The 24180-nt window shown below is 41.0% G+C and overlaps 1 protein-coding gene across 2 annotated transcripts; it reads left to right on the top strand.

Moving 5' to 3' along the window:
* Positions 1-12068: 12068 nt before the first annotated feature.
* On the top strand, positions 12069-22814 carry LOC137277877 (uncharacterized). 2 transcript variants are annotated; one of them, XM_067809853.1, is made up of 5 exons: positions 12069-12184; positions 16151-16582; positions 17960-18078; positions 18670-18797; positions 21272-22814. In XM_067809853.1, the coding sequence occupies exons 1-5, from the start codon at positions 12152-12154 to the stop codon at positions 22249-22251; spliced, it is 1692 nt and encodes a 563-aa protein (XP_067665954.1). In that variant the 5' UTR covers positions 12069-12151; the 3' UTR covers positions 22252-22814. The 2 variants fall into 2 exon arrangements, with proteins under 2 accessions (XP_067665954.1, XP_067665955.1); XM_067809854.1 differs by lacking the exon at positions 12069-12184 and adding an exon at positions 12332-12425.
* The last annotated feature ends 1366 nt before the right edge of the window (positions 22815-24180 follow it).

A 24180-nucleotide genomic window follows, 5' to 3' on the forward strand; every position in this document is an offset into this window, starting at 1 on the left:
CTGCACATTTTACTGGATGTTTCGTACAACCGCTTTGGTTTGGACTTCCGATTGAATGAGCCCTGATTTTGACCATTTGGAACATATGTGAGGCATGATTGGTTATCATGTGCACAAAGGGATCCTCCTACACAGAACCTGACTCAAATGGAAGCTGCTCTACACAAAGAATGGTGTAGACTGCCTCACATAGAATTAGGAGGCTTGCAGGGGCTATGAGGAGGAGAATGTTGGCTGTCAAATAGTGACTTGGAGGCTACACTTGGTATTGACCTTGAATCGTGTAAGACACTCAAAATGACATTTGAATATAAACATTTTACCAATAAATTCAACATTAAATATTCCAGTGTCATACTTGTGCAGACATCCTTTGTCAGTATTTTTTTAAAATGAGCAATTATCATCATAAAGTTAATATGGATTCCAATCATTTTGTTGTTTTTAGTGAGTCTAAGGATCATGCATGTCAAGCTTTTTCATCATGGTCACCACAAGAAGTGTTTTGTACATGCACGTTTTGAAAAGCAATCATTAAATATATACATGGGTGCTTAATTGAATTCTTTGTGTATACATGAATTCTTAAGAGCACAATTTTGTATGAAGGGCTGCCCGAACAACATCTTTGGTAGTTTGAACAGGATCATAGGTTGTCTGAACAGCATCTTTGGCTGCCTGAACTGCATCATGGGATGTCTGAACAGGATTATAGGCTGTCTGACCAACATCTCTAGCTATCTCAACAGCATCATAGACTGTCTGAATAACATCACTGACTGTCTGAACAGGATCAGAGGTTGTCAGCATCATACTGTGTGAACAGCATATTTGGCTGTCTCAGCAGCATCATAGGCTGTTTGAACAACATCATTGGCTATCTCAACAGCATTATAGACTGTCTGAACAACATCATTGGCTGTCTGAAAAGGATCATAGACCCTCAGAACAGAACCTGTTTTGAACAGCGTCATAGGCTGTTCAAACAGAATCCTAGGCTGTTGGAACAACGTCTTTGGCTATCTCAACAGCATCATGTACTGTGTAAAGAACATCATTGACTGTCTGAACAGGATCATAGGCTGTCTGAACAGTATTTTTGGCTGTCTGAAGATCTTTGGCTGACCGAACTGCGCCAGAGGTTGTCTGAACAGCATCTTTGGCTGTCTGAACAGCATCATAGACTGTCAAAACAGTATCATAGGCTGTTTGAACAGCACCATTGTCTTGGCTGTCTGAACAGCATCATTGGCTGTCTGAACAGCGTCTTTGGCTATTTGAACAGCATCATAGACTGTCAAAACAGGATCATAGGCCATCTGAATAGTATCAGGCGCTGTCTGAACAGCACCAAGGCCCCTGTGTAATGCCATGTTCGCACTCTTGCGCTTCACGTCGAAATCGTGGTGATCCTATCAGACATCTATTCTGATCTTGAGGTCAGTCATGGGAATCGTGTTGATCAAAGAAAAAATTTGGATGTTCAAAAATATTCTACGATTAACACGATTATTGTCAATGGTGAACATCGCGGTGTCAAATCGTATTGCATCGTAGCAGAGCCCAACGTATCCGATCTAATCGTACTTCAAAACCGTGTGGAACGGAGTCGAGGACAAGTTAAACGGAAGCAGTCGTGGACAAGACAAACATCAGAATGGTGGTGGTTTGTATTGTTCAATCGTTATTATTCGGTCATGATCTTGAAAGACATCGCGACCATAATCGTATCATATAGCGCATCTGTTCGCTATGAACCTTTGGGAACGTACCCGCTCGTACCAGATCGGACCAAATCAAGGACCCCGATCGTGATGATCGTTTCAGATCGGGACAATCCTAATATAACGTATGTGATCCTATCTGAACGAGAGAACAGTTGAATTCAGTGACCAATCGTGTCAATTTTGCATCCACGCGCAACAGCTCGTATGAGAACGTATCGGCTCGCATCACCTCGTATCCAAACCTAAATTTCAGAGAAGTTCTATGATCAGCTACGAATGGCCAATCGTAGCGTCCGTAACGTCAGACAACAGAGTGAACCTAAAAATATAACATAAGAGCAGTCTGTTGGAGTTCTTACCTTCACAGTCACTCGTACACACGTACTAAGTATGCAGTTTGCATTAAGAAATATGTATAAATTAGTAAACTAATATTGCATATATTTGAAGGGCATTTAGAACTATTCACCTGATGGAGCAAGCATACTCTCCGAAATCACCATACACCAAATCACCAGATACATAGATTAGCGTATGGTCTCTTGGGAACTCACCAGTGTGCCCAAGCGTTAATGTAGCCTAAGTCTGGATGTGAAGAATATTTCGCAGCTGAAAGGATTTGTTGAATGATATTGGACAAAGGTTGTGAACGAAATAAAAAGTATTTACATTACCGATCACAAATTACAATTACAGTTTTCTCCACTCAATTCACACACTTTAACACTATATGAAGACTGGATATTTCGATAGGGAGAGGGGGCTTGAAAAAGAGTTCTTTAGAATGGGATAGGTGGGGACAGTGGGTACCGGAAACACATGATAGATTCTACAGACCTCAACCTCCACCCGACCCTCCTGCCTTAGAGTAGTCAGCCAATCGGGCCAGTGGTTATAATGCATACAAAGAAACTCGGAAGCAGGTTGTAATGCTTTCTTTCAACGCTTTATTCATTTGAGTATGGCAAAATGATCACGCGTGACATGACTGAAGGGAGATAACTTCTGTTGGCAGAGATTTTAAGAGTGTTTCTTTTATGCGTTTATACGTTGACTTGTTTTGTAATGCTGCAACCGGTTGTCATGACAGCAGACTAAACAAACGAGTGAGTGAGTGAGTGAGTTTTACGCTGCATTCAGCAATATTGTGGACCAGACAATCCAGTGACCAACAACATGAGTATCGATCTGCGCAATTTGGAACCGATGACGTGTCATTCAAGTCAGCGAGCCAGGCTACCCGATCCCGTTAGTCGCCTCTTACGACAAGCATAGTCGCCTTTTATGGCAAAACATGGGTTGTTGAAGGCCAGTTCTACACCGGGACCTTCACGGGTCTATACAAAGCCTGGACCAGACGATCTGTTGACTGATATCACGAACATAGATCTATGTAATTGGGACACAACTGCAGCCATGGCAGTGAGCCATACGATTCCTTCAATCGCTACTTAAGGCAACTGATAACTTTGTTCCAAGGCAGCACTGAATACGAAATCCATGGTGAAAAAGTAGTCCTTTCCTTCAAGGAGACAAGTCCACATAATCGGACAGTACAGTGCAGTCTGTTGTTAATATTTTTTGTAGAATTTTCATTTATGCTATTACGTATAACGTAGAAACTTGTGTAAGTCTAGGCAACTGATAATTTGCGCACATTCACACGCACACGCGCACAAACACGCACACACCATTTGAAGGTTGTTATATGCTCATGTTACAAGTACTAAAGCACAGTGGTCACTTCGCTTCAACCCTCTCCAGGTCTTTAGACAAATGTGAATATGAGAAAAGGGCTACGGTAGTTACAGTGTTAAATGTTGTCATTCACACTGAGGTTTGATTGCTGTTTAGACTGTGCAACATCTTATTACCCCCGCCTGGTTTATTGGGCCACCCTGTTAACTGACGACAACATTACAATTTGCGACATGTTTTGGGGCAACCCATTAGGCAATGCAGTGAATAAATGAATCATTCAATAACACAACATCTGTGAAAATGATCGTGACGGGAACCTGGTTAAAGATGCACTACTCACTAGTACTTTCACATTGTGTCTTTTTACTTTTCAAAGTTCTTCAGTTTATCTGGAGGTCGCGGCGTATGCAGATGTATTAAAGCCTTGAACAGATACTCCCATCTTTCCTCTATTTCCACTAACCCATGGGTAACTGGAGAAAATAATCATGTTAATTAAAGATCGCACAAGCAGCCGTACATTCAAACACAGAAAGAAACACGTCCACAAAACCCAATGCCATAAAAACGTCGGAGTGGCAGCGTGCGAGTTGAACACTGGACCTGACAACAGTCGTTGATTTGTGTGAATTAATGTGGGAGAAATTCAAAAATAAAATATGGTGTTGAAATCGTAATAAGCATATCAGGGGCATGTTTGGATCCATATTTACAGCATCCTGGCACGTTATACAAAGCCCCTGTCTCTGAAAACAGGAAATTTTGATTGAAATGTAAATTCCATATGTACTGAATTAGCCCCGGTGAACTGGGAAACTCAGAACCAGATGGGGTCTAGACTGGCTTCATGTTGGACTGTTGTATTACAGAAAGGGTTTGACCGAAAGTTTTGAGTATGAGACAGACAACTGGCATGTGTAATGTCCCAGCAGTACAGATAGAATGTGGTTCTTACAAGGAGGTAAAGGCTTTACAAAAACCTAATCTCCTAGTAATATTAGCATTCGTATTTCGGAAAATGTTTATACAAATCTGAGCAAGCAGACGATTTCCTTCACACGCTCTTGTGATCACAGCTGGTGGCTTCATAATATCTGCTGGAGCAATGCAGTTGATAACAGATGAGGTCTGTCAATCTTTTATAACTGATGTTGAATGATGGACGTTTATCAGCTGATGAAGATAGTCATTCGCGTGATCCGATTCCATGATACGATAATGTCTCAATTCTGTAACTGTCTGCTTAAAGGGCAACATAGTCATGCGGCATACTAAAATTGGGAAATGACCGACAGTTGGTCTTTTAGCATCCATGTAGGCGAGCTCACCCACGACTGTCAATATTTATAAACGATTTCAAGGTTTTCCGCGCAAAAACATAAATCTATGTTTATGTCAACGTATATGCCAACTTCTAGTCTTGTATTGAATAGCTGATAGTAATTAAATACAACTTGACAATTGGTTCTCGGAGGTGTTATGCAGAGACTAGCTGATATTGGTGATATCCATCGTGTTGTTAATGATATCATTTTGAAAGATCTAAAATCCATAGGAAGAGACTGACTATGCATTTATTCATTAGCCATTATCACAGGTTCACAAAATATGCTGGGTCAAAATCGATCTTCTCTGGCAACCTCTGAAGTCGTCAGAATGAACTAGTGTAGTCATTTGGTCGTTCTCACTTACTTGTTTGATGCATGGCATCGCATCCCACTTGTTAAGATCGATGCTCATAGTGTCATGACCATGTTTTGTGTAACTCTTTTGTGTATATCATTATATCAGATATTGCTAGTAGTTTTGGAATGTTCAGATTATGATTTAAAATTGTGGACAATAATATTACATATATGCTCATAGCAAAAATATTTTGGAAATTTAAAGGTCAATTTTTAGTAAAAAGGGTTTCCTCGAAATAGTTTTCCATGCATGCAGTGCAAATTAAAGGTATATATATGTGATCTTCGAATAATATAGCTGAATCATAAAAAACACAATTTTGGAAAAAGTACCATTAAGTTAAGCTCATGTTTTCGAATCAAATACCCTTTCTATTAAAATTGACCTTTGAAATTTCCAAAATATTTTTGCTGTGAGTATATGTGTAATCCACAATTTTAAATCATAATCTGAACATTCCAAAACTACTATTTTCATGAAAATTGGTCAATCCAATATTGAGTTTAATTAAACCATCTACCTATCGGTTAAAATATTGCCATAACATGACATGCCGCACCTCAAAAGGGTCCCTGCACGGTAGTTACACACGGTAGCTGATGACAGCCGACTTTAAATCAAAGCTAAATAATTCCTGATTGTGAAAAATCACATCCCATTCGGTCGACAGGACTGCACCACATTTTCACGGGTAGGGGTTAACGTTGCCCTTAATATTGTTTGATGTCGGATTTAATGACACTTGGGGTCATGACGCATGGTTTATTACAGGGTGTGCGGTGTATATAGTGACATTCACGGTGCGTGATTTAAATGTTGTTTTGTATGTCATTAACGTTTTAAGAGGCTTTATTTTACCTGTCTCTGATCAATACTCATGACGTTAACTTTCAAGTCACTATGGGTGGAGGCTAGAAATGTATTTTAATCTTTATGTGACTCCTCGCGTTCCTATTCGCCGTCAGAGGTGAATTATCCCGATAACCACAGCTCTGTGTTGTGAGGTCAGATCATTGTGACCACTGTCATCATCAACGCAATCGCACCTGAAGCTGCATTTTGCAGGCACATTGGCAAAGTGGCTGTGACCCTCTGTGCTTGATGCTGAACAAGGGTTAAGTGCAAATTACAGTGAATAGTTCGTAGTAAGGAACCGGGAGTTCTCCGTCGGGTGCCCGTATTGTTATCGCGGGCGACATCAGTGCTGAGCAGGGCTCCAGTGGTGCGACGTCAGGCGACATTAGTGCTAACAGGAACCCAGTAGTGCTACGTCGGACGACTTTAGTGCCAAGCAGGACACTAGTAGTGCTACGTCGGACGACATTAGTGCTAACAGGAAGCCAGTAGTGCTACGTCGGACGACATTAGTGCTAAGCAGGACACCAGTAGTGCTACGTCGGACGACATTAGTGGTAACAGGAAGCCAGTAGTGCTACGTCAGGCGACATTAGTGGTAACAGGAAGCCAACAGTGCTACGTCGGCCGACATTAGTGCTAACAGGAAGCCAGTAGTGCTACGTCGGAAGACATTAGTGCTAACAGGGAGCCAGTAGTGCTACGTCGGACGACATTAGTGGTAACAGGAAGCCAGTAGTGCTACGTCGGACGACATTAGTGCAAACAGGGAGCCAGTAGTGCTACGTCGGGCGACATTAGTGCTGAGCAGGGCGCCAGATGTGTTACGTCGTGCGACATTGGCGCTAAGCAGGACACCAGTAGTGCTGCGTCGGGCGACATTAGAGCTAAGCAGGACACCAGTAGTGCTAAGCAGGCCGTACATGGGGAGGTTGATTCAAAAACTTACACTTCATATTCACCCTGACAATGGCTTCTCCAATTCGGTCACCTCTCCAAATTCCCACCACTGCCGCAAAATCCTTAGAATATAACCTTATTTCTCCTTTAGAACCACCACAGATTGCAAATCTTTATTGTTTAATAACAAAATATCGAGTATTCATATTGTGTATGACATACGAATGTCAAACATAATTTGTGAGATTTTAACTTGCTGAAAAAGTTGCTGATAAATTTGATCAAACATTTAAAGAATTTAAAGAATGAAAGTACAAATAAGTGTTTGAATGCAAATGATTAGAAATTCTAAATATTATCGTGATTTATAAAAAAATATATCGAAATGCTATGCTTCACGGGTCGTCACATGGTCACATATTGGCCGTAATCCGTCCACAACGCACTGAAAGACGAATAAAAGCTCCAGGAAGTGTACGCCCAGGCTAATCCGGGACTGAGGAGCATGTACAGCATGTGGCAGTAACATATGGGATAGTCTGTAAGTGTACGCATGCATCGAATAGATGGGGATATATAACAATGATGGGGACTTGAAGCGGTTTGAGCCTCGTGGGATTTCGGAAATAAAAGATTCCTAAAACCCACTCATGAAAGCCTAGACTCTCTCACAGTCTATGAATACATAAATTTTGATAGAATATACAATTCCTGTTTAAGTGAAAGGGAACCCTAGCGAGCTAGTGAGTCAGTATTCACGCCGCGTTTAGCAATATTCCAACAACATCACGGCGGGGGACACCAAAGTCGACTTTACACTTTGTATCCACGTAGGGTATGGAACTTTCGGCGTGATGAGCGACTGCCTTAACCATTAAGCTGCCCCTAATCCCAGCGATAAGAGAAGAAATCCAGAGTTGCATCTTTCATTGCTTTAGCATTACAGAAAGTACTATGCAGAAGGGAACATATTGCAGTTCAGTTACTGGGACAGATAATGAGAACTGACAAATGAGGATCGTGTATACATCTTACCGCTTGTCATTGTACTTTAGGGTGGAGCTATATATTTTCTTTATTTTACTCTTTTCTTTCTTCTTTTTTTTTTTTTTTTGTTGTTGTCTGTTTGGTTTTTTTGCCTAAGAAAAGAGTTGTGATATATCGGGAGTACTGATTAAAAAAACATACCTCTAATTCAAGGTTCAGTATTTCGGGCACCAAGATGCGTTGATTTTGCAAAGCTTTAGTTGTGTTGAGGAAGCGATGGCCCTTGTCGGTCACCGTAGTCTATCAATATTTGTCGTTCTTGACGTTTGTGTCCCTGCATCTCTTAAAAGAAATAATGTTTCTAATTGTCGTTTTAAACTGAAATAGTGTGATGGTAGAAACCTCTTTACACATATGTATGAAGGGTTTTCTCCCTGGGGCTAGCCTCGTTATGGGATAATTGAACAGTTTAATTAAACATGAGACTCCAGGAAAAATACACATGAAATTTACTAGGCGGTGTTCATTAAATGATTTGAGAAGTACAGTTATATTAGCAAAACTATTCAAATGAAGTAACGGTATATGTTTCTTTCTTTGAAAAAGAACCCACCATAATCGTAATATAATTTATTTAGGTTGTCTTCACTACAGGCTACGTGTTTGTGCGTGCGTGCATGTGTGATGATTACAGTACTTTTTTTATGAACCCATTAGGAGCGACCGTGCTATCACATCGGTGATGAAAAGACGGTCGATAAATGAATTTGGATGCCAAGGCTGACATGCTCCCATGACTCAACACAATACAGCAGGGTCTTGAGGGTGTCTCCGTTACGTAATAATGCCCGGTGGCTGTCCTCGGTGGGTAACTCTTTTCCAAACTAATGAAGAAAGAAAAAAAATGTGGATCTGCTCTGGAAATTACACTAATAGTATTCATAATAATCACAATTATAATCACAATTTTATTAAATTAATTTACATCGGTGTGAAATTTGTCGACAAGTTTTCTCTTTCATTTGCAGTATGTTTGGACGGGGAGCCTATATAGAGTTGTTGAGTATCCCTGGTTTAGAATTTGTTCTTGTTAATCCTTGCAGATAATTCTCAAACTGTGTGATTATGAAAGGTCACATGCAACGTAAAGCACAACTTTGCAGATTCTCACACCTTTCTGTTTGCACTTTCCGAAACAAATCATCAAAAATGCCACTTCAACCTATAAAGTTGAGAAAAACACGATGAAAAAAGCGCCCGGAATCGGAGTTCAAACGATTTACTAAATTTCCTCCTTCGCTGTGGGAAAAGCTGGTTTCAACAGCTGTGCTGTGCTCAAAACACATGCACAGTGAATAGGTTGGAGGAGCTTGAACCAGTATGCAAGCCCAGAGTATGAGCAGTGGTCATCATATGCAATAAAGAAGTTGTTATCCATAAAGAATCTTACCCTCTTATCACTTACCAGCTTCTAGTAATGCCAATCAAACAAATCGTGTACACAAACGAAGTAAATTCTACGCGTAAAATAAAGAGAGACATGTTGATTGTGATAAGCAGACTCTGTCACAAAGAAAACTCAGTGTCTCGTTTATTGACACCTACATGTCTGTCTGCCGGTCTGTTAATAACAAAATGCAATGCCCAACTTCAATCATTGACCAAATGCAATTTGAAATTAACACTTATCGGGCTTATAAGCCATAATCGAAGAGCCGACTAAGCGTATCGGCAAATGAACCAGTGGTCAATGAAAAGGCTTCGTAACACTTGAGTGCACACACACCGGGTCTGACTGGGTTCGGTATCGCGGCTGCTTCGTTTCGAAGGAGGTATACCCAAGTACAAGGATAGCGCTTTTGATTTGCTATTTTACGCTAATAATTTTGTTCGTTTGCTTTTTCTTAATCAGCAATGCATTTTATATATCATGAATAAGTGATACCTTGATACCTGTGTTTCAATTATGTTTGATTTTTGTTGTTGCGTGTGACCTTTAAATACAGACCATCTTGTCAAATATTGAGCTGTCAAAAGTTAAATTTAGCGAAAATGTGTACCTGTTCGCCTTTAAAAGATTTCTTTAAGTGGGTCTGCCACCTCGGGAAGGTTGAATAGTGGAGGTTTCCACTATCTATAGCATATCAGTTAGTTGTGACATATTTGATCATTGCTTGTCAGAGTTGATCAGAACAAGATAGGAAGTGTCCATCTTGGTTACATGTGACATTATAAACCCTCGAGTAGGAGCCCTCGGGTAACACACGCCTTTTCTCTCGCATTTGTGTCCTATCGTTTTACAATCGGAATGACCTCGGGGTGGTGTTTGATAAACAGTGGTCAGTAGCGGTGTATCATGCATCAGCTGACCCCAGGCCACGTGTCTACAAGTGACATGTAAATGTCCACTATACACTATTGACCTGCAGGTCTTGTATCATTGTACTAACATTAATCAGATCTGGTGTCAGCAATATGTATTTCAGAAAGAAAGGGATTAGCCGATAGGCGTATATGAACATGTATAAACACGTACGTCTCCCTAAAAATAGCATCATAAATATGACAGTAGAACAATCATGAAGATATGGAACAATCTGTAATTGAATATTTTATGATAATTACAATACATTCAATTAGACTGGAAGAATCATTGTGCGAAGGTAATATGTTCGTGTCCATATCTTGAACAAATGTACAAAAGAACAATGCCATCTCCTTGATAAACATCCGGATGCATTGGGGACAATATGTGAACTTGTGGAACAAACCATAGCCAAATATCTGATTTCAACATCTAAGTAAGAGGCTATATATTGAAAATATATTAAAATGACAGTCAAATCAAAGCCTGGTTATTCCAGTGATCGTATTCCACCCGCAGTGGTCGAATCTAACCGCTAGAACTGTAAAACGCTGTCCAGGGCAAGCTATAATGAAATATCTGTTATACGATAGTACGAAACGATGGACGAACTTCCCAAACAATAATCATGAAAAAACAAGCCTTGTATAATGTTCTATTTAAATTACGGAAGTCTTTCCTGCCAAAATTTACATTCTAGGCAGTAGTGATTTAAACGACCCTGAATTTGAAAGAGGCGTCGCTAGAATCCATACCGCTCCTGTAGCTATGAATACGAAGAATACTTTCATATTTTCTTCATTTGTTCAAGTTTACTGAAACCTTCAAATACATTATAAAGGTTTAACATCAGGAAATTACACCCCACGCCTATCAGCTGTGGACATGATAGTGCGTATCTGTTCAACATGCTATATTTACTTGTGCTAGGGCAGAATGTCTGTATAATCTGCAACAGCTTGTTTATCAATTACTCATTCAATCAATAACAATATATGTAGCTTTCATATGCAGTTTCGTCGTGTATTGAACCACATCTTTGTTTAATTTTATCCCAGAATTATACAAGTTTTTGCATGACAATAAGGGGTGATAAACACAAAAGGGGGAAATAGTATGGATGTCAAGGTAAGTATCATGGAGTACAGTGTTTCTCATAATTCATGTAAAAGTCGGCATCCATAATATGGTCATAATACAGAAGTTTACAGCCATAAAATGTTCCTTCTTTTTATTGTATACTGGACAAAATAAGTTAGGGATATTGGTATTTTTATTATTTATATTTAATCAGTGTGTCAATGAATGGATAGATCATTATTCATAATTTCAAAGTTTACATATATTCCTAACTATTTTTGTCTAGTATATTTTAGCAAAACAACGCTTTCTCTGTAAGATATATTCATTGCCATGCTAGGTTTAACTGTTTTCCATCCATCAGTGCTGTGATTCTTAGATTTTGATAATCCACTTTAGTTTGTCAACAGGTGTATGCCAACAGGTAAAAGTTATTGTTCCTAGTGCATTGTTTACACAGGAGTAAGCTACCGGTTTTGTTGACACCGGCACAGTGTTAATCTAAAATCTTTAGGGAAAGCTAATTAGACGAGATCTAGTTTCTTTCAATTGTTTTAAGGTGCACCCTACGGCTATTAAACAAAGACATCATAGAAGCTTGCGAAACTGCATCAATACACATACACAGCGTTATAACGAAGTCCCAGTGTATACACAGACGGTGAACCAGCCACCCGTGACCTAATTTCTGCTTAGGGTGTGGTTCGTGAGGTTTGAATGCTTGGCAACAAAGATGACACACAGCCATGAACACGGCCTTGGGGTCGCGTTATACCGAGGCATCGGTACATAAAGACGTAGACTTCCAGGTGACTTCGGACAAGTTGTCAGCATTCAAGCAAGACTGCATATGAAGTTTACGCAGGGGACAGCTCCAAACTCGGTAGGTAGTAAGATGTTTCTTTGGAGCTCAGAACGAGACACATGAGGACATGGATATATACCTCGTCTGACTGCGGATATACCTTAGTGTTTACCGGCCACGTTGATAGTGCTGATCAATATTCCTCTGTGGCAGGTTTGTGCAGGTACGATCGGGCCCTGATACACAGTCTGTGCCCACATACGTTTACCTGAACATGAACAGGGGTGTTATGCTGTTAATGTGAACGCGCATACTCCAGGTGAGTGTTTTTGCTAGGTTATAGGTTCCAGGTGAGTGTTTTCGTCAAGTGACAGTTGTTGTGACGGTGTTGTTGCATAGTCTTAGAATGTTGGTATGTTAATAAGGCTATGTCATAACTAATGCGGGATACTAGTTCTGTCTGTCTTTTTATCTTTTTATCTGTCTATCTTTCTATATGTCTATCTATCCAACCATCCATTCGCCTAATACACACACACACACACACACACACACAAAAAAAAAAAAAAGAAAAAAAATCTGAACTTTATGTTAAAAATCAGCAATGTTCAATTGAGCCTGCCATTAAAGTTGTCACTCGATATTTTTGTGGTAGAGAAGATCCCAGCAGTTGGCTACTTCTTTCCTCTTGGTGTTAATTCTGCATTATTTACCAGTTTTAACAACTATGAAACTTTAAGTCTAAATAAATATTCAATATGTATTTAAGGAAACCAGGACGTGAGGACACTGGGTAAATTCCGCTCTAGGGTAGGATTAGCCTTCCTCCAAGGCTGGACTGAAGGCTAAGCTCATGAATGTAGAGTGGTTCTGTCCTTTAAAGGGGCAAGTTTAGATCTGCGGACAGTCTAAGTACACCAGTCTGTTAGAGAGATATTTATATTTCTGTTAGGAATTATCATTTAACCTATCAATTACTACCGCAGAGACATGTGCCAGTCTAGAGTGGGATCACCGTTCGTTATGATATGAATACTGGTCGACTGCTGCCTGCTCGTCCCGGGGTTAACCGAAGATCACCTTTCAGAGTTATTTGGTACCAACAAATGATTAGAAACACCTCTCCACGAGCCATATATACTACACGCCCCTTTAACCAGCCTTTACTGTAAGGCCCCTATCCTAGAGCAAGTCTAGATTTTCCACATGCTCTAAACCTATCACCCCATTGATGATCCTTCTCCGTTTACAAGTGATTGTTTGTTTCTGTCTTCGTTATGTATATTTTCAAAGAATAGTTGTTAGTCTGATAGTTCTTCCTGAAAAGTATCCCATGATGCACGTGGTCTCGTCCGAGGCAAATGAGTTTGTTGAAAATTGCTTCTGTCCACTCAGCAGTTTATTAAGTACCTGGTTTGATATGAAGGTATACTGACAGCACAGGGAGTCTTCTGTACTCGTTGACCAGGGGTAACATGCCAACCCTTTGAACAAGTAATGTGCATGGATAAATTGCCAATGTAAACGGAGTATAATTATCATTATCATTTCTGTGACACCCAGGGATACGCATCGTTACCCCAAGTAAATATGCAGAGGACAGCGGTTGTTCAGTATTACATACCTATCTTAGTGTTATCGTTAACGCAAGCCTTCTTTAAACCAGATGCTACTCCGGTGTGAATAAGATCAGACGGATATCTTATAACAGTTATTGTGATATCGGGACGAGCTGGTAATGACTTGTACACGTGTTAAACTGTGTTCGATTCCCAGCCTCAACCACCTGTTGTGGGAACCGTGTATAGAAACCTTCCATACAACAAATACATTGTACCGCATTCACCTCGATAGAGAGAGTTTACATAGGGAGTACCTGCGATAAAACGTCGTTAACAGGTGGACTCACCCACAAGACCTGCTTCAAACATGGATATAGATGTTAAAAGCGACCCGTGAATATCTGTGTTGGAATAGGTCTTCAGTAACCCATACTTGTCCTAAGAGGCGACTAACGGGATCGGGTCATCGCATTCCAGTTGCGTAGATTGATGGTCATGCTGTTGATCACTGGATCGTCTGGTCTAAACTCGATTATTTACAGATCCCCGCCATACAGTTGCGATGTTGTTTAATGCGGCGTAAAACTAAACTCACTCAGCCACTCACTATCAAAAGGAAAAGGGTCCAATAGCTCTAAGCACACTCTAATGGACGTATTTCATTTTTGAATTTTGAATGCATTTGTTCTGTACAATCTTTCATAAAAAACAAGGTGTAGTGAAGATATTTTCATTAGGCGTATTTGCATAGCTTGTTTTGCTTCCACACAAGTCTATGTTTCTTTAGAAAATATGTTTAATGTCGATTAAATGAAAGATTTTCAACAATAGTTACATAGGCAATGATACACTTCTTCCGAGCTCCAGGTTACCACAACGAAAACTGTATTGTTGAATGTGGAATGTTTGTAATGCACATTGCACTGCAAGTACCACGAAGGCTACTCTCACTGACACGACAAGCGTCACGATTTTAGCCTCTCCGGCCATGATCCATGGTCACCTGCTGGTTAATTGATTTATAACTCGCCTTTTCCAGTCTAGATATCCTGCTAGATCATTAATACTATCTCATCATTATCACCCCGGAAAACCCAAGTTGCCTGCTAGGCGAAAGGTTAATGGTCACTACATATTTCACTGGGTATCCATTTTCTGCTAGGTGAACAGAGGCAATTTTGAACACGCCCGCTTGTCTAAGACGAGACGACATGTATCACAGGTGCTTCGTTGTGAGACAGGACTACGTCCTAGAAAATCTCAGGAGTCAAGATGTCACACATAGTCACTCATCCAAAGACTCTCCTGCTCCCAACTACAACTGATTGGGACCACACGCCACGTTAGCGGGACAACACGACGGATGTTCCCCTACTAACTGCCGTACCCGCAAAACCGCCAGGTGCAATCCGTTGCTGTGAAATCCCCAACCTAATGTATGAGATACAAAGAAACCAATGGCGTGTAATCATTTTCCTCTTTGGTATAAAACTCACGTGTCCAGGAATTAAACTCACTACCCCATGTATTAGTTAGAGCAGGACGTTGGGTTTAGACTCATTAACACAGGTATTTTTAGGAAGACACTCGGTTAAAACTCATTAACACAGGTATTGTGTTTGAGTAGGATCTTGGGAGTAAGCTCTTTAACACTCATTGTTATTTAGCAGGGCGTTGGGTTTAAACTTACTAGCACAGGTATTTTTTTGGGGCATTACCTTGGGTATAAACTCACTAGCACAGGTATTGTTTTTGCGTAGTTTGGTGTAAACTCAACTAAGAAAGGTGGTATGTTCAGCAGACAGGAGGGTGTAAACGATACACACGGTTATTTGTTGACCAGGATGAAGATAATAAATAGGGAGTAGAGTAGAAATTCCATTCTGAACCTTTGTTATTGTGTGAACCAAGGTTTAGGTCAACAATAAACGGTAGTGTGTTGAGCAGAATGTAGGGTGTAAAATTATACTCGCAAACACCATGATGAAGAGGTAAAGCTGTACAGCTGTTCGGCGTAGAACTACTCTCAAAACCAAGGTTAGGTCGGTGGGGGGTAGCTCATTTGTTAAAACGTTCGCTCGTCACCCCGAAGACGCAGGTTCGATTTCCCACATGGGCACAATGCGTGAAGCTCATTTCCGGTGTCCCGCGCGGTCATATTGCTGGAATGTTGCGAAAAGCGATGTGAAACAAAACTCACTCAAAACCAAGGTCATTATGTGAACCAGGGTGTAGGGTATAAAGTCACCACAAAGACAATGTGTTGAGAATTGTGTAAGGATTCAAATCACAAACACAGTTTTTGTGTTAAGCATGAACTCACACGTATCAGTGTGTTGGGCAGGGCGTATGACTGAGAGTCATTCCACGTACAGGCTATGCGTTTACGGCTGAAAACACGTAGATTCCGGGATTCGAATCCATGAAATAATTCTATACAGTTACTATAATCAATGAATCATCCAAATGCTATCTGTTTCAGTCCATGAGGAGTCATTTCGTCGATCGAGTCATCAAAAGCAGCATGGCGGGACTCACGCCTGACAAGGGCGTTGTGTTTGACGATCACAGACAGCCTCACCACGAAGTCACTTTGTGTCAGATGACGTTGTTTATTATCTACGTCGGCGTGACGTTCCTATATGCAGTCAGACTGCCACGCTCCTTCGTCAGAGGTAAACAAGCCCAACCGGAACCGGATGTGGAAAGAACGCATGACACCAAGCCAGTGACCAATCACGTTGTAGTAGAGGTGAAAGATGGTAATGGCTCAAACGTTGACAAAGAGAACGAAAGTGTCCAAACAAAGAAGACAGCCTCACCTCCGCCACCTCCAACGTTTGACGCTTTCCTCAAATATGTAATTGTATTTGGTGCCATCATGGGGTATTACTTCATCTGCGATTACATGAAGGTATGTCCGTTGCTGTCTCCCAAAACGTCATGCTAGTATATGCTCAGTAGTTAGATATTCACTAAATGGTAAAACCGCAGAGAGGCCAGGTTGGAATAGGTTCCCAACAACTCATGTTTGGCATGGGAACCACTTAAACAAACCGGATGACCATGCTCCGGTCCGAGGTAGATTTCGTGTCAGCTGTTTTAAGGAACGCTGGTTTAAATGCCAACCACTGGTTTATATGTCCATTAATATAAAAAGCGTCCTCTAGCTCGAATATTCTTGAATCCAGGCTCCCTAACAACAACGACAAACAAAAAAAAAAAAAACCAAAACAAAACAAAAAAACCCCACACACACCCCAAAAAAACAAACCAAACCAAAACAACGACAAACAAACAAACAAACAAAAAAGACCCCCCCCCAAAAAAAAAACAACAAAAAACAAAAACAAAACAAAACAAAACAAGGAAAGGATGCCATGCGAAGTAGAATGATCTAATGAATTTTCAGCATGTTTTTCGTCTCACAACTCACCTTTGGGATCGTTTGGTTGCCGTACGCTTGTTCAGAAAGTAGACGTAAATATAAATCGGATAGGGCCTGTCTAATTGGAGGCATACGTTCCCGACGATGCACATCGTTGCTAATTCTAACCACTGTTGTAGGATACAAGTATTTATATGGAGTTATACCATGAAAATGACATTGATATTGACAGCTGTGCCACGTAATATCAATCACACATTGACCGGGAAATGGCGCGACACATTGCATTGTAATAAAGTTAAAATATAACGAACTAATTATACCCACCAGAAATTTTGGTTCGTTGTTTGACGGCTCACTCAGCTATTTTCCAGCTATATGGCTGTCAGAGGTATTAAAGACCTCCTTAGTAAATTTGCCAGATGAACTGGTAATGTTACAACGTCAACTCGGCCACTGAAATGCTGCTCAATCTGTTAAACACAACCCAACTGACCCATTACGTTCCTTTGCCCACCGAGTATTGATTCCTTATGTGCTGAGACTACAACATAGATTATATGACGTGAGGTAAATATTATTTCTCCACGAATATTTGTCCTGACAAATCAATGACGCTTTATTCAACGTGATTCTCTTCCCACACGTTACCATTCGTCAAGAGGTGACTATTCGCTTTGCAGATTTGTCTCCAATGATAATGGAATGGTCATTCCGTGCCTTTAGATAACTGTGAATACCTGCATCACTTCAGCTTTAGGCACATCAAGCTAACGCGATGAAACAACACTGCATCACTGCTCAAAGCGGCGTTGAACCAACCCTACTCACTAACTACTACCGGTATTTTGTATTTGATATGTTGACACTAAAGGGACCTACTAAATCACGTGTTTTCTGCAGGTGTTCCCGACCATGCCCCGCGTGTACAATCGGGACACCTTCCTGTTCCTGGTGTTCCTTCTCTTCCTCATAGCGTGTGTGTTCACCATCAAGCCAACTAAAGATATCATTCTGAACAGGTGAGGCTTCTCTACTGTACCCCCAGTTACAAAAGATCAGTTCCCCACAAAAAAAAGAAAAAACTACTCCCGCAAAAATCTGCTTTAATTTGAAAAATCCATGCAGATTTATTACAACATATAAGCGACAGATTTGCGCTACATACGGGAGCTGTCCTCCACAATTTCAAAGCAATGCAAGTTTGAAGTTTGAAATGATTAGGATCTTTAAACAGAGATCGTTCTCGTCACGATGTGGCTGAAATATTGCACTCTGAGGCTAAAATTAATGTCATCTCACTCACTGAATACGATTAGTTCTTTATTCCTTTGCTTGTGTATGGTGTTAAAGTCTTAAAGAACAATCACTGGATTGTCTGGTGCATCTCGAATATTTCCAGGGTGCGTCATACAGCCGAAAGAGAGCTGAATGTACCTGTAGAACACTAACACATAACTGACAATGCATGAATAACATAATATGCCAAATTTAAACATGTCAGTTTTGGGGCTCCCAGTTGGGGATTCCAGCGTAGGTCAGCAAGCGTACAGATGACGCCAGCAAAAGACGAAACAATACATATTGTAACTGGTTATGTTGTCTGTGTGCAGGGAGCAGACCGAGGAGTGGAAGGGCTGGATGCAGGTCATGTTTGTATGGTACCACTACTTCGCGGCCAAAGAGTGGTATAACTGGATTCGAGTCTACATCGCCTGTTATGTCTGGATGACAGGATTCGGTACGTCGCAGGAAGTGGTACCACAGTGTGTGACAGGAATAGTCAGGCAGTGGGGAAGGGTCCATTGTAAATGTCAGGATCCGGGTTTCATTCTTTTTAGGTGATATGAAGGGTTTCATTCTTAATTACAGGATACGCTAGGTGACGTGAAGGGTTTCACTCTTAATTACAGGATACGCTAGGTGATATGGAGGGTTTTTTTCTTATTATTACAGGATACGCTAGGTGATATGGAGGGTTTCACTCATAATTACAGGATACGCTAGTTGATATGGAGAGTTTCTTTCTTGATTACAGGATACGCTAGGTGATATGGAGGGTTTCATTCTTATTATTACAGGATACGCTAGGTGATATGGAGGGTTTCATTCTTTATTACAGGATACGCTAGGTGATATGGAAGGTTTCATTCTTAATCACGGGATACGCTAGATGATAATGGGGGTTTCATTATAAGTGAGAGGATTCGGTAGGTGATATGGGGGGTTCCAATATGAATGACAGGAATCGTCATGTAGTAAGGGGCAGTTCCATATCTATGACAGGAATCGTCATGTAGTGAGGGGTGGTTCCATATCTATGACAGGAATCGTCATGTAGTGAGGGGCAGTTCCATATCTATGACAGGAATCGTCATGTAGTGAGGGGCGGTTCCATATCTATGACAGGAATCGTCATGTAGTGAGGGGCAGTTCCATATCTATGACAGGAATCGTCATGTAGTGAGGGGTGGTTCCATATCTATGACAGGAATGGTCATGTAGTGAGGGGCAGTTCCATATCTATGACAGGAATCGTCATGTAGTGAGGGGTGGTTCCAATATGAATGACAGGAATCGTTCATGTAGTAAGGGGCAGTTCCATATCTATGACAGGAATCGTCATGTAGTGAGGGGTGGTTCCATATCTATGACAGGAATCGTCATGTAGTGAGGGGCAGTTCCATATCTATGACAGGAATCGTCATGTAGTGAGGGGTGGTTCCAATATGAATGACAGGAATCGTTCATGTAGTAAGGGGCAGTTCCATATCTATGACAGGAATCGTCATGTAGTGAGGGGCAGTTCCATATCTATGACAGGAATCGTCATGTAGTGAGGGGTGGTTCCATATCTATGACAGGAATCGTCATGTAGTGAGGGGCAGTTCCATATCTATGACAGGAATCGTCATGTAGTGAGGGGCAGTTCCATATCTATGACAGGAATCGTCATGTAGTGAGGGGTGGTTCCATATCTATGACAGGAATCGTCATGTAGTGAGGGGCAGTTCCATATCTATGACAGGAATCGTCATGTAGTGAGGGGCGGTTCCATATCTATGACAGGAATCGTCATGTAGTGAGGGGCAGTTCCATATCTATGACAGGAATCGTTCATGTAGAGAGGGGTGGTTCCATATCTATGACAGGAATCGTCATGTAGTGAGGGGCGGTTCCATATCTATGACAGGAATCGTCATGTAGTGAGGGGCAGTTCCATATCTATGACAGGAATCGTCATGTAGTGAGGGGCAGTTCCATATCTATGACAGGAATCGTTCATGTAGTGAGGGGTGGTTCCATATCTATGACAGGAATCGTCATGTAGTGAGGGGCGGTTCCATATCTATGACAGGAATCGTCATGTAGTGAGGGGCAGTTCCATATCTATGACAGGAATCGTTCATGTAGTGAGGGGTGGTTCCATATCTATGACAGGAATCGTCATGTAGTGAGGGGCAGTTCCATATCTATGACAGGAATCGTCATGTAGTGAGGGGCAGTTCCATATCTATGACAGGAATCGTCATGTAGTGAGGGGCAGTTCCATATCTATGACAGGAATCGTCATGTAGTGAGGGGCAGTTCCATATCTATGACAGGAATCGTCATGTAGTGAGGGGCAGTTCCATATCTATGACAGGAATCGTCATGTATTGAGGGGTGGTTCCATATCTATGACAGGAATCGTCATGTAGTGAGGGGCAGTTCCATATCTATGACAGGAATCGTCATGTAGTGAGGGGCGGTTCCATATCTATAACAGGAATCGTTAGGTAGTGAGGGGCGGTTCTAGTATCTATGAGTGGATGGGGTTCCATTTGTAAGCTACGGTTGATGAATGTTTACTTGCTGTGGGCACTGCTTTATTTCCACGAGCCTGGGTGGAATGGTGTGTGTTGTTACCGATGTAATGAGAGTAAGATAGAGTAAGAGTAAGATAATGCTGCTAAGTGGAAATAGGTGTGTATTGTGTTGGTTCATCGGGCGATTCTCTAAATTCAAAAGTGTCCGTTTGGGGTAACAACATGAAACATAAACCATATCTGACTCCAATACTGGTCTGTTTACATATTCAATACGATTTCAACGTACTTCCATTTAGTATAAACAGTAAGTTGTAAGGTACTTATAATATTAATCCATCATTTGTAAACTGCATGTATTTGTCTTGACAGTTGAGATCTAAAACGCTCACCTTCTGTGTTTCAGGCAACTTCTCCTTCTTCTGGGTCAGAAACGACTTTTCCCTATGGCGAATTTTAAAAATGATGTTCAGACTGAACTTCCTCGTCATTTTCGTCCTCATGACAACCAACAACGAGTACATGTTGTATTACATCTGCGCCATGCACACGTACTGGTTCATCAGTGTGTATGTATTCATGCGCGTTCTCAATAGCTGGAACAAGGACAGAATCAAGATGGCAGTCAAGTTTGCCGCCTATATAATTTGTAACGCCTTAATATTTGAAATCTCAGGCGTATGTTCCACCCTGTTCCGACCACTGTGGTTCATATTTGGTCTGCACGAAACGAAATATGACATCATGCATGAATGGGAATTCAGAGCTGGACTTGACCACTGGGCATGTCTGACCGGGATGCTGTGCGCCTACAACTACCCACACTTTGAGGCCCTGTTGAAACGCCTTGAGAAGGAAGCGACGAGCAGGGTAGAAAAATACACTCAAATAGGCATCAAGACTCTCATGATTGTAGTTTCCCTTGCGGTGGGTGTACTGTGGTACACAACGTTCATGGGTAAAGACAAATACGCATACAACAGAACCCACTGTTATTCATCCATGATCCCGATACTGGTTTTCATTGTGTTACGGAACAGCTTTCCTATCCTTCGGCGACATTACATCCATATGTTCGCCTGGTTAGGCAAGATCACTCTGGAGACGTATCTCTCGCAGCTCCATGTATACCTGCAGTCGAATGCCAAGGATTTGCTGGGTTATCTTGTAGATCTGCCTCTTCTGAATTTTGCCCTGGCAACCATCATTTACCTGTTTATTTCCTACGTTCTGTTTCATCTAACAACGCAGTTCAGTTCATTTCTCATTCCCAAGGACTTGACAGTGGTGGCGAAATACGCCGTCATAGGTGCTGTCGTTGTCGGTGCTGCTGCAGCGATTGCATTTGGTCTTCAGGTGGCTCTAGGGAGACATATACATGTTTGAATTTCACACAAAGGTATAGTGTAAATGACACTTGTAGTGCTGTCGTCTGTATAGATTATTGGGAAAGGTAACCCTTTCCCGTGGGAATCTGTTATGGCATATTTATTACGCTTTTCCGATTGGTATTATTGTTCATTTGTACAGTGAAGGATGTCTGATTATGATTGAAGAACCTGTTGATTATGAATGAATACGTATGAACAAGGGATCGGAAAGACGTTCCACAGTAATGGTCATTGCTTTTCTGTTTAGCAGTTACCTTTCTCTTCATGCTCTCTCCTCTAGTACGATATAGTAGTTGACTGGTTGGCCAGATAGGTGGAGGAACCGGAAGTCACTCTGCACGTCCTCTAGCAAGTCGAAGCAGGATCCGTTCATCGTGGGTTCTAATCTCTGCACCATGCTCAGTCATCTAATATTTGGACATCGACTCAGCGTCGCACTGATATACTTTTCTGAGTAGCATCACCCGCACCTGTCTCACTCATATGGATTACAACTGTTGCATTGCTATTCATATGTCTTCATGACAAGCCGCCGTCGGTGTATTGTATTGATATGCTGGTATTTTTGTTTAAGCATTTTTGTCTTTCATAGATTTGCATGATGAATATCGACTCAGGGGACTTTAACAAAGGAATACGCGATGTATTGTACTCGAATGACATCTGTTATATCACGTCTTCAGTGAGGTTCAGCTGGGTTTTAAGACATATCGGTAGTTGAGAAACATGGTCAGCGCTAATGTATGACGGCTGACTAGGGTCATAGCATTGCACATGACCCTGAGATATTCGTGCGATATCGCGACAAGGCGTTAGTGTGATGTGATATTGCGATATCACGACGCAGACGAATATGAAATAACGAAAAAAGCATGCAGTGACATAAACTTAACAGGAAGGCATTGCGATAATATGACACATATGAGACCCTCTGAGTATCTACCTGTTGGTCAACTGGTTGTCTAGATGACGTACTTTGTGTTTCCCCTGACATAAATCATGGTACTGTGTGAATTCACGGTGGAATGTATGTTTATATTTACCGGGCATTTTGATTGTAAAGTAGAAACGTTTTGGGTAGCAACACCCACGTGGCGAAGCTTACAAAACATTTAACCCTTTTCACACTGTCCTGTTGGACAAATGTTATATCCTGCATATTATGTTATAACTTTTATTAAGTGTGAAATGGATTGTTGACTTTTCAGATATCTAGCAATGTGCTGAATGAGGATAACGTTTTATTTTTTTAAAAGTTGATCGAATTTTGTGATTAATACATGTTACATGACAACTTGGGATGTACATATTCTTTTTTCCCATATAAAGGGCATACCTTTAAAAAACCTCATTCATGTTAAATTGTGCAGTGGTTTCATTCATTGTGACATGGATGTTGAATGATCAGATCATATCTCATACAGAATATGCATAGAACATGTGTGTGGATGCAGTGGTGTTCTTGTTAGAATATTGAGTTGTGCTCAGAGTAATGGTTTTACAAATGATTTAAAATGGATGTAAAACGTCATATGTGAATCTCTATGTATTTCCATGTTTACACAAACCACTGTGTAAAATCTAATGTATTGTGAACCCGTGATATGGAAGCATGTGTAAATCCAGTTTGTAACAGCAGAGAACAAATTCTTGTTACCCGTGTGTCGAAGGTTTAATCCTGTTTGTGTTTCTAACATTCATAACTGACGTATATAACAAACTTATTCTGTTCCGCGCACCTGTAAATTATAGTGAACAATGGTTATACCGAACTAAAATTAGTGGTCCCTTTGAGTTCGATACAACCGTAGTTTACTGCATAACATGAATTAGGATATGGTTATACCATCAAGAGTCGAATAAACATACGTCAACGATAATTGTTAAGCACTGCCCCGGTTGACTAACATTTGTTCCTCTAACC

The sequence above is a fragment of the Haliotis asinina genome, chromosome 3 (genome assembly GCF_037392515.1).
Source record: "Haliotis asinina isolate JCU_RB_2024 chromosome 3, JCU_Hal_asi_v2, whole genome shotgun sequence".
Classification (NCBI taxonomy): domain Eukaryota; kingdom Metazoa; phylum Mollusca; class Gastropoda; order Lepetellida; family Haliotidae; genus Haliotis; species Haliotis asinina.